The 12303-nt window shown below is 41.3% G+C and overlaps 1 protein-coding gene across 1 annotated transcript; it reads left to right on the top strand.

Moving 5' to 3' along the window:
• The first annotated feature begins 702 nt into the window (after positions 1-702).
• Positions 703-7422, top strand: TSPAN9 (tetraspanin 9). Its single transcript, XM_010024307.1, has 7 exons — positions 703-813; positions 989-1180; positions 3397-3471; positions 5012-5113; positions 5847-5978; positions 6100-6183; positions 6976-7422. Exons 2-7 carry the CDS (start codon positions 1118-1120, stop codon positions 7045-7047), a joined length of 528 nt encoding a protein of 175 aa, XP_010022609.1. The 5' UTR covers positions 703-813; positions 989-1117; the 3' UTR covers positions 7048-7422.
• Positions 7423-12303: the final 4881 nt, after the last annotated feature.

Here is a 12303-nt window from a genome sequence, read left to right as displayed (position 1 = left end):
AACTAGATGATCCCTTCCAACTCTAACCATTTTACAATTCCATGAATTTCTCCTCTGACTAGAGGCTGGATTTGGCAGGAGTCTGTAATAGTAGCTCACAAATTTCATGAAAGTGCTGTTAGCTCCTACTATTGATTTCATTGCCAGTGATCACAGATCAGATGGGAAATTGTGTAACAGCCATTTTGAGCAAATACTACCACATAGCCAGCTTTTAGGCCCCATGTAGTGCAACACTTGCCCCTTTTTCTGAAAACAGGCCCTGTGATTTAGGGTAGGAAACCTTATTTCTTTAACCAGACATGGTATTGTTAAGAGTGAGAATCAAAATGAATTTGATCGAGCAGCTTTGCATTTCTTTCAGGTTCTCTCACTGACAGAGGGTAGCAGAAGTTGATCTTCCTGTAGATAATAAACCTGGAAATCTGATTTTTTGAGACATTTAACACTGATAACCAACAGTAAAGCTGTTGAGAACTCAAAATCAAACCTGGCCACTGAGACTGGGCGTTTTATGACAAATAATTACGATTTGTAGTATCATTTCAATAAATATCTCCAGGATAATTCCTTGCCTGTCCTAGGATGAGGAAGTATGGAGCTGGATACTCTTAAGACATTGTAGGTGACTGCAGGAATAAGTTAACTGGAACATTCTTTCAAATAATGGGTTTTTATTTTCCTACAGAAAAATGGGGTTGGGCTGTTGGGTGATTAGTGGGTAGCCCTGGTTTCATGTGCTGAGTCTTTAAAAAGAGAATTCTGCCATCCAGTGGCTTTTGAAAGATTTATAAGTGTAGGTGACATGACCAAGTCTAAGTAACACCACTTAGTTTCACTTTGTTTCATCACCAAGCCAGTGAGAGCACTACTGCAGAACAGTTACCTGAGAATGTGCTTGAGAAATTCTTTCCTTTCAGAGTGTGGGGGAGGACCCAGTTCCATTTATTTTAACAGCAAAACCTTTCTTTTGTTTATATTTTTGCAGTTATGTGGCTGTGGACTGCTGGGTGTGGGCATCTGGCTCTCAGTGTCGCAAGGAAACTTCGCCACGTTTTCTCCTAGCTTCCCATCACTTTCAGCTGCCAACCTAGTCATTGCCATTGGCACAGTCATCATGGTGACTGGCTTTCTGGGCTGCCTAGGTGCTATCAAGGAAAACAAGTGCCTCCTGTTGAGTGTAAGACATCAAGACTTCTTTTCACTAACACCTGTGACTGTTGCTTTGTTATTTTATTTGAATGACCAGTGCAAAATAGTCTTGTGGATCACTGTAATGTTGCCCTTGGTTTTCAGTCTTCTGCATGCTTGCAGTATGACATCCCATGGCTCTGATCACAGAGGTATAACTGGTGTATGAGCAAGTGTATCCTTGTTACTATCTGCCATAAGGTATTAGATAGCAAAGCAAATTACTGCTGTCAGTTACCTCTGAATGGTTAAACATGAACTGTAGGGTCAACCTGGATAACCGTTCTGGAAATGTCTAGTAGAAGAATCCACTGAAAAATCTTAAGTGCAGTTGCTTTTGGATGCCACTCAAAGCCTCACATGGCTATTTTCTACTTTGGTTTTATTTAAGGCCATTGTCAGAGGTTGGTGGAAACCATCTGACCCAAAGTTAAGAAGCCATGGTCTCTGCCAGGGCTTACCAATAGGAAAAAAAAAATCCAGTCTGATCCTTGGCAGTCTTTGTCCAGCACTGAAGCACAGAGGTTGGGAACTGCTCTCAGAAAACACGGTGTGGGTCACTGCTCTTGCATAAACAAAGGAGGTTTCATCATGCTTTTTCTCACCCCAAGGAGAGAGGTATTGTGCATAAAGTGAGAGGAAGACTTTCAAAGTAGACAGCTTCCAATTCAGTCACAGCTTATAAAGCTGTGCTGCAACAGAAAGGAGCATGTGAATTTTCCTTGTGTAAAAGTCTCCCTTCCGTGGTGGTGTGAAACAGGTAGGGAGCATTCCTTAGACATTAGACCACCTCAGAGAATTAAACTGGAGGACAAACTGGCACCTGTATTTTGCTATCTGCTGCTTGGTTTTCTATGTTGTACAGATAGGAAAGCACACAGAGAATAGTAATAATGTTTATCCACAAGATTACTGTTGTTGGTTTTTTTAAAAAGTGTTTATATTTGTCATGGTTTAAGCCCAACTAGCAGCTAAGTACCATGCAGACACTCACTCATTTCCCCTCTCACAGTGGGATGGGGAGGAGAATTGGAAAAAAGGTAAAAACCTATGAGTTAAGGACAGTTTAATAATTTAGATAAAGTAAAATGTAATATTAATACTATTATAACATCATCACCATCATAATAGAGACCCCCCCCAAACAAAAACCCAAGCAATGCACAGTACCACTGCTTGCCACTCAGTGACTGATGTCCAGCTTGTTCCCGAGCAGCAATCAGCTCCTTCCAGCTAACTTCCCCCCCGTTTATACACTGAGCATGATATTTTATGGTATGCAATACCCCTTTGGCTAGTTTGGGTCAACTGTCCTAGCTCTGCTCCTTCCTTGTTTCTTGTGCCCCTCCTCACTAGCAGAGCATGAGAGACTGAAAAGTCCTCGACCAGGGTAAGTGCTACTGAGCAACGACTAAAACATCGGTGTGTTATCAGCATTGTTCCTAGACTGAAGCCAAACCACAGCACTGCACCAGCTATTAGGAAGAAAATTAACTATCCCAGCCAAAACCAGGACAATATTCTTACAAGGTTCTGCAAAAGTCTTTTTATACTATCATGACTATCGCAGGTTTCCAAGTGGAGAGTGTGCTGCACTGCATATTACATCTCCCCATGTCTGTGTGGAGGATGCCATACTTACGTGGCAGTCCACTAGTACATAAAGGCAACTAGTAGGCATGAAAAATAGTGAGAAACTACTGAAGCTCACAGTTGGGATGCCCCTACAGAGATACTTCAGCTACAGAGAGTTGGGAGTAGAAGAGCTGAGTAATACAAAAACTATTCCAACAGGCAACTAAGTACCTGTGGTTAAAGCCTACCTGAGGCACAATACATTGATCTTTGCGGTAATGGGTTTAGCATCTGTTCTATAGTCTGCATGAAAGAAATTGACTATCAGGGCTGTGTGCTCTGACAGCAGTCAAAAAAAAAAGCATTGCTGAAACTTGCAAACCGGTAGTAAGGCCAGACCTAAGACTTAGAGAATGCATGTGAGCTTTGTCATTGTGGTGAGACCTACAGAAGTTTTAGTGGCAATATAGTATCAATGTGCCTGAACTGTTTGAAATCAAACTTGGATGGTTTTTGGCAGTAGAGGAAAGGTTTAGAGGACAAGGCCAATAGTCTTCAGTTTCTATCAGCCCTTGGTTTGCTTTCTAGTTGGCAAGCGTATATACACTGTCTGTTTTTTCTTTGTTCTAGTTTTTCATCATTTTGCTGATAATTCTCCTGGCAGAGCTGATACTACTCATTTTGTTCTTTGTTTATATGGACAAGGTAAGCAAATATGCCATGTAGGTTAATTATCTGTACTAGCATGTAAATCAGATTCAGTTTGTTTTCATTTGATGGAGATACGTGGGTTCTCCTTGCTCTTCACTTTGGTGAAGGTTTAACCTGAGCTGTTCTCTGTAAGCTGCTTCTGCAGGGGGAGAAGGAAGTGATGGAAGAGAAGAACCCTCTGAGCTTTACAGTTTCCCTGAAATAAAACCATAGTCCAGGTTTTATTCTTCACCTTTCTTCACCTTTATTCTTCACCTTTATTCTTCACCCTTTTAGTCTTCACCTAAAAGCTAAGGTAGCCTTCAACATAGCTGTGTGATGTCTCTGCAAGAAGCAAATCATCTTGTGGACCTGAGTCCTACTTAAGACCTTGTTAGCTCCTTAGGGCCAACCCTGGAACAGGACTGGAGGAGAGACGCCTGGAATATTCATAAGTTATTCCAGATGCCACCAGCTCTCTCATTTGGCTGGTCAGTCCTAAAAAGTTTGTCAGGGATCAAGAGGCAGCTTCTTATAAAGCCCATCTGTAGGAGTCTGCTATCTAGTAGAGACTAAGTTAAGTAGGAAAAACTGGCTGGCCTGTCAGATAGGCAAGACTGGAAAAATGCTCAGGGAACTGGAGAACTCTGCTAAACACAAGACAGAGCCTTACAGTATGACATGTCCGGACTGATTTTAAAACTGAACTACTACCAGAGCTGTATTTCTTCCCAGATTGTCATGATGCCTGCCACTTTCAGGGAGCTATGCTGAACTTAGGATTTCAAATGGGATGTCAAAGAGGGATGGAACAGATCTTACAATATAGTTGACTTTTATTGCAGGACCCGTAATCCTTTCTCTGCTGCCACCTCACTGCTGTCAGAGCCATCCTGCACCCAGGACTCCAGGCTCAGACTGAAATTTATGCAAGAAATGGGACATCTCAGATCTCCTGCTAAGCATTCCAACTTTCTCCACTACAGAAAGAAGAGCATGTTTGAAAATCATAAATTCCTGTCCCCACAAGGAGAGCAATAATAATATTCTTTCTCAATTGATTTTGTATTGGCCATTTACTATAGCCTGCCTGAACTTGTGCAAGGGATAACTATGTTAAGCTTGAGAGGCTGGGACTCTGGTTTTATGATGTCAGCAAATTAAAGTAGGCCATAGGTTACAGGCAGGAGAGGCTGCTGTGAGGTATTGCCAACAGCTGTCTCGAGCAAAATTAATCTCAGCAAATTTCTGCTGATGACTTCAGTTAGTTTGGATCAGGTGATGACTGTATGGTGGTCTTTTAGTAGAGAGGAAGCTTATCTCATGAGAATTAATCTAGTATTTTGCAGTCTGAGGGAGAAGCTAGGACTTGGCAGGTGCTGAAAGGTCCCACTGACTTGTGAGAGTCTTGAAGCTATGATGGAGCTCTTCTACCTATGTTAAGTTTGTGGTGAGAGAAAGTGAGAGGGATACATTCTATATGCAAGTCTGTACCATTTGGTCCTGTCCTCTGAACTGCAGTGCATTGACTTTCTGTATTTTTTATATCATGCAGGTTAGTGAAAGTGCAAAGAAAGATTTGAAGGAAGGTATGAAGCTGTATAATTCAGAAAATAATGTTGGACTGAAAAATGCATGGAATATCATTCAAGCAGAGGTAACATATTTTCTCAATTAAAGCCAAAACAAAACAAAACAAAAAACCCACACACAACAACCAAACAAAAAAAAACCCCAAACAAAAAACCAACCAACCAAACAAAAAACCGAAACCAAAAAACCCACATACAAATCCAAAACCAAACAAAAAGAAACAAAGAAACAAACAAACCCCCACAATTTGGCCAGAAAGGTTGCTGCAGTCGTTGACTTTGGCATTTGTGCCAAGTCTAAAAGATGGCTGAATCAGGCTTTAATTTCTGATTTTGCACTCTCGAGCATCCAGGGAGTATGGTGAAATCCAGGATCAAAGTGTGCTCAATGAGATGAAAGATCCTCACCTCTCTCTGAGATTCTCTGTGCCAATCACAAGCACAGAGATGATCTGAAACAGAGAAGCAGCAAAATCTGCATAGGTACACCTGCAGCCTTGGTAGCTTAGGCTTTTGCTGTTCAGCACTTGTGGGCAGTTTTGAAGTTTGGGTTCATCTATCTGTGACAAGAAGGCTAACACACCTTGGGCATGGGACTGTTTTGGTTTTTGGGTTTTTTTTCCAAATGTTGTTAAGTATTTGATTTTAGTGATGGCTGAGCACAAAGCACTTTAACATACAAAACTGTCGTGGCAGTCCTTTTGAAAATACTCAGCAGTTTAGTGAAAGTTTGCAGGAGTGCATGATTCACTAATCGTGCTGCTTAAGTTAATTTATGAATCCTGATTTTTGCCATAGATGAAATGCTGTGGTGTGAATGACTTTACGGATTGGTACCCAGTGCTGGGAGAAAACACTGTCCCAGACCGATGTTGTACGGAAAACTCCCAAGACTGTGGACGGAACTCTACTGAACTGGTGTGGAAAACGGTAAGGCTTGCTTTTGCCCAGGTCAGGGGTTAGGGAGGCATGGGAAGGAAGAAAATACAGAGAATGCATGTGAAAGAAAATGTGACCCTGGGATTTCAATTTTCTTCTTTCGTCATTTCAGGGATGTTATGAGAGAGTTATGACCTGGTTCGATGAGAATAAGCATGTCCTTGGTTCGATCGGGATGTGCATCCTCATAATGCAGGTAATACTGGTATGATGTTTGTCAACATGCCTTTGATTTGCCATCAGCATTGTTGATTCTGCTGTGTGAAAAGTGGTACTCAACCACTTTGAGTTTGATCGTGATTTCAAAAATGACAGATTTCTTTTATGAGTTCATGTAAGGCCATCTCCTCAGAAAGGAAGCAGATCAGTCAGTCTCACAAAGAAGGCATACTACAGTGGGATTTTGCTTACCTGCCTTTTGACTTCAGAGCACCACTTTGGGGTTCCCATGTTTAGCCATTTATTACACTGTCCCTTAGGGTACTGGATTTTTTTTTAAATTTGGAAGCAAATTGACAAAATTATTAAATTTGTAGCCACTGGGTAGGTTAATGTGTTTTAAAGAAGAAATGCAGAAGTATCATCATAATCTGTTAAGGTTTTGGGGTTCCTGTATTACTGTTTTACTTTGGGGGGAGGATACCTGAATCTGCTGTTTCAGTCATATTTCAGTTATCTGGCTAAACAAGCACAAGTTGTTGGGTAAAAAGGAAGAGTGACTCGTATGTATATTCTGAAAAATCATTGCACATATGACAAAGAGCCCTGAGAGCTTTTTGCCTCCATCTGTGCTCTGACAGATCCATCTCCAGACATCACCATGTGCCTGAACAATATACATCCAAGTTTACTGATCAGTGTTGAAACTTGAGAAATAATGGCTAGTGTAGAATGACTAATAAAACTACAGCTGGACAATGAGCACAGGTCAGCAGTGAAGATTTGGCAGCCTCACTGTACTGAAGCCTTATTGTTTGTTTTCCTTCAGATTCTTGGCATGGCCTTCTCCATGACACTCTTCCAGCAGATTCACAGGACTGGCAAAAAATATGATGCCTAAAGCTTCTGAAACATTATCACATCAACCCTTCTGTCTCATCATAAAAATGAACAAAAGGAATGACAGAGTATCAAGCCTAGCCCTGCTGAAGGAATCCATCCTATTGACTGATCTACTTTATTGTTATTTGTCCAGTTATTATCACAACTTGTTGACTCATTTTTGTCTTTCACATTTGCCATTTATTTGCCAAAGAGGGGGGAAACTCCCCAAAACAATGGATTTTCTACACAAAATCATAAACCTGCTCTAAGAATGGTTCTTAATGTTAAGAAAATGTTTTGCTCTACTAATCCATGCTGTATGTGCAGAAATTATCTGTGTTCCTCTTCAAGGCGGAATTCTTCAAAGTCTTCCATTAAGTTTTCAACCCTCCTGTCTAATTTACTGGAAGACTCAGAAAAGCCACTCTGAGAGTCGTAGGAATTGGAGCTGCTTTGCTTTGCAGCTTCTTGTACCTTATGGTGTATACTTTTTTATTATGATAATGATGATGATTATTATGATGGATATAGCTTAGAATTTAGTAGCCTGACTTATAACTTCTTACTGGGTTTGGTTTTACACATTTATTGTACATTAATTTGGGAATCACTGTGCGATCTCTAGAGGGCATGTGCTAGCACATAAATACATAACTTTTTTCAAGTCCATGGGGAGGCATCATCTACCTTTCACCAAGATCTTGATGTCCTTACTGTAACAAAGGAACCACCTTTGTTACATCCTCAGATGGAATGCAGTGCCTTCCCTTTGGACCAGGTGGTGAACTTCCTACTCCTGTAAGGCAAATTTCCAATGCCTTTACTCACCCAAAGCAGTGTCTGGCTGCTTTGATACCATGCTACTATGAAAGCTAAAAGTACTAACTAAGCAAGTTACTGCTCCCTGACATGAAGGAAAGAGATTGCAGTCTGGCCTACTGGCTAGTTGGAATCAGACTTCACAATGGCGATGTCTGTTTCAAAAAGCTTGCCCGAGGCATGGCATGCTGCTGGATATGAGGGAAGGGGATGGCAGTTTGATGGCAACGTTGTCATGCCGTGCTCTTCATTGAAGGGGTCTCCTCAGGCAGATGACAGCCATCTCCCTGAGCTGGAAAAGATGGTTTGATTAAAGGTGACCAGATGATGCAGGAAAAGGGCAATTTCCAAAACAGCACTCAGAGGTAGTATGTGTCATCACACCTTCAGTACAGAACTGGTTTTTGCTGATGGATTGCCAAGTTCATTCAGTGGTATAGTGCAGAGATCACTGCAGTGCATACTTTTACCAACATTCCTGTTAGAAAACTTAAAACATATATTTCTGTATTTTTAATGCTGCTTCATTGCGGGCAGCCCTCATTTTGCCCTTTGCTCCAGGTTTTTGATGTTTTGTGAAGGAAGAAGGAAAGGCTCAGAGGATGTCCTGATTTTAACTCCAGTCAGGGCTCACCACTGCTCTGAAAAAAACCTCTGCTTTTTGTATTAGCAGCAGTCAGAAGTGACCTTCAGAGGTTACCTCATCCAGTGTCACTCTCAAAGGGTTACTGACATCTATGTGAAATGGGGCTTACAATGACATTAGTGGGCTGCATTTCAGAGCCTGTAGAGGATGGAGATTTTGTGCCTTTCAGAGCCATAACATATCAAACTACTTCTCTGGTAAACAAGTTTCTTTTAATGCCCAGTCTGAATATTTATACTTTAAACTCTTAAAAGATATCATCTGCATTGTGTCACTCAGCCTATCTTTCCCTCGTGGGCTGAAACAGCTGTTTCATATCTGGGAGTTTTTAATCCCATTTATTTTCCTGGTAGGTCCTGCATACATCTTGCAGCAACCATGTTTTGTATGGCCTATGTGTCACTTTTTTAAGTTCCTGTGCAATCAGTATGACAGGAAGGAGTGTGAATGTGTGGGAGACAGAAATTAATTTGAAGAAGATTACTATTCTTAGAGCATGGCCCTTGCCCATATGAGCACAACGCCCAAAGTTTCACAGGGCTATTTCCCACTGAAGCAGACAATGCCATATGGGTTCAGCTGTTTCAATTGGATTGCCTTTGAAAGAATCAGGGAAGAAGCAGAGGGAAAGCACAGAAAATGAATCCAGTTTTACTTGCATTCTAACAAAAATTGGGACCAGGAGCATCTGAGCCCCACTGGAGATGGATGTTCCATGTTGAAGAAGAGGCTCTGATGCCCACTGTACTTGCTGCTACGTGTAAGACTGTATCCGAAGTTGCTAAGATGCATTCCCATTTTTGCAAGAAAAGACAGGACAATTTTCATCTGATGGCTCCACTGCATTCTCTCTTTGGGCAGAGGTGCTTAGCTTTCTCTAGCTTTCTCTGGTGTTCAAAAAGAGCAGGGTGCAGGCCTGAGCAGGAGCATCATCTCTGTCCTTTTCGGTCGCACAGTGGTACCTGCCACATCTTAAATTTTAATCTGCAGTCAGTTTTTGTACAAAAAATGGCAAAAATATATTAGTGAAATTAATCAGGAAATAAAAACTGTTTATGAGTAACTCAGAGATGAATTGTGTAGTTGCAAACTCAGCTACTTTGCCTTCCATCCAAACTTATTTTTCTAGAATGCTTCATTCCATTTCATGATCTAGGAGCATAGATCCTGAAATCTTTTTTTAATGACTACTTTTGCTATTTTAAGCACAGTATTAAGTGAGATAGTTACACAAGCTTCATGTGTTCATCTCCATGAAGCCACCTACAGGAAGGAAGTCATGAGCAGGGCTAATTTGTGTCTCTACCTGACTCTCTGGTGTGGGAGGTGATGACAGACATCCTGAAAGGAGCAGAAAAGTAATGCCATTTTCCAGGTGACAAACAACAGCCCTGGAAAGTGTGAGTCCATGTCAGTCAGTTTGTCAGAGAAGGCACTAACTGTCCTGTAAACTGGTCAAAGGGAGCTTGCTTTGGCTCATGTATGTATGCACTTTTTTTGCTTATGCTAGTGGGTGGCTGTCTGTGTGTTTTCCCCAAATGTCACGCTGATTATTTAAATATAAGTTTTTAGCATGTTTTTAAATAAAAACAGATACTGAGTAAAAGTATTTTTAATATACACAACTATTGATTTGTATAAATGCATACCTCTCTGTATCTCTAATTCATGAAAGCATAGTTCAAATGTCTGAAAGTGCTGTTTCTCTGAGTTTTCCTTTGGACTGTAGTATACCCACTGTCTCACTGTGCTTCATGCTCGGAAGCTACAGCAGAACTTAAGCAGAGACATAGTAGGAGAACAGCTTGAAGAAGCTCTATTTAAAAGCTATTGAAGTGGTAGCAGTGAATTCTGTTCCCTCCTGGTGGTACCAAGGCTGTTAGTTATAGGAAGCCCAGGTGGAGGGCACCTAAAAGAAGTGCTCATAGCTAAGTAGAATGTGAGATGATAAAAACAATGGCATAAATGTCTCCAGGATGACAGAAGATGCCTTGTATATGTCATGCATTGAGTTCCTGGACTATTGTCATGTTAGGCCAACTCTCCTATCCTGTGTCCACCCCCCCATTTGTATGCATGAGATAGATACTACAATCATCTCACACACAGGAAGGGCAGAGGAACTCATCCTCATGGTCTTTTGGAGGCAATGTCAAGCGTAGAAAAGGCAAAGAGGAAAATGATGTTTTCCCAGCAGATGGTTCTTGGGAGCAATATGGAATAGGGAACACGTAATTCTGATGTAACTTCTGTTCCATACAGTTAAGCAGCTTCATTCTGTAGCTGGCACGGGGAAACCTGGAGATGTTTGCCTATGGGCTAGCTATCTGTTGTGCAGTAGATAGTAGACACTAAGAAACAACATGCCATTCCCACCAGGTGATGTTTGCACCAGTGTTTCTTCTATGCAATACTTACATTCGCCTTTATATAAAAGATTTTTACTAGGATAATATAAAAATAAAGGATTTTTTAAAAGGTGCCTTTTTGAGCTTATTTCTTTCCTAACTCCAACCACCACCAAACCCAGAAGGGGACAAAAAGCATTCCAAAAGGTAACTCACAGAGATCTATTCCAGCTCCACTACAGTTGAAGTCCAGAGCTCTTGAAGCTTTTGTATCACTGAAAAGATCCCCCAAATATCCTCTCTCATCCTTATTCAGAACAGTACTCTAATAAAACAGAAATCAGTGTGAAAGATCCCCAAAGATCAGAACATTGTGTTTGAGAGCCTGGTAATATAGACAAGTGTTTGCAAATATCCCAGAGAATATAGAATAGTTGAAGAGAGGACAAAGTATTAGAGAGCTTGAAAGGCATGCAGAGGACACTGTTTCAGAGAAACAGTGAAAATTTATTTAGCAGTGAGATAGATGAAGATCACAGAATAGCCCTCCAAATGCCAGGAAAGTAGATGATGGTCTGAAAAATCCCCAGATAAAACAAAGGAGCCAAGCAGAAGCCAGCAAACCAACATAGAGTCCGAAAGATATTCAGGAACATAAAGTAGCCTCAAGGAAAGAAAGCCTGTAAGTACCCAAAGAAACAAGACATACCAGTGTCCAAGAGGCCAAGAAAGAAACAGACAAGGCAAAAAGCACCCCAGAGAATACCAAAGAGGCTCAGTGATAACAACCAAGTATCAGAGATACTAAAGGAGCTCCAGAGTACACAGCAGTACCAAAGGCGGCCTCAGAAAAGACCAAAAAAACACAGGCTGAAAGCTTGAAAGTGCCCCAAAAAGTAGCATCAAAGAGAGAAAATGAGCTAAAATCTTTAAAAGACTCAGAGAGACAGAGTACCTTCAAAGAGCCAAAGCAACTACTAGAAAGCCTGAAATAGTGAATGCACCAGAGACCTTGACAATAACAAGAAGGTAACAGAGATTCTAAAAGAGCACTAGGACAGAATGCATTCAGCTGCTAAAAAAGGAGAGAGGATAAAGAGTAACAGAGAATAGCCTTGGAAGAGGAAAGAACGAAGTACGGAGGCTAAAATAGTCCTGGGAGAAAGAAGAGTAGCTGCTGAGATGCCACAAACCTTAGAGAGAGGCTAAAACACAGCCTGAAAACCCAGTTGAACTTTAGAAAGGATAGAGGGGGACAGATGGCGGCAGCAGAAAGAGTGGATGATAAGAGGACTGGAGCACCTCCCGTATGAAGACAGGCTGAGAAAGTTGGGGCTGTTCAGCCTGGAGAAGAGAAGGCTGAAGGGGGCCTACAAGAATGCTGGGGAGAGACTCTTCATTAGGGACTCTAGTGGTAGGACAAGGGGTAATGGCTTTAAACTTAAACTATTATATTATT

The sequence above is a fragment of the Nestor notabilis genome, unplaced genomic scaffold, assembly GCF_000696875.1.
Source record: "Nestor notabilis isolate BGI_N333 unplaced genomic scaffold, ASM69687v1 scaffold881, whole genome shotgun sequence".
In the NCBI taxonomy this organism is placed as follows: Eukaryota; Metazoa; Chordata; class Aves; order Psittaciformes; family Psittacidae; genus Nestor; species Nestor notabilis.
Note: the sequence above shows the minus strand (reverse complement) of the source record. Positions and strands in the feature narration are given on the sequence as shown.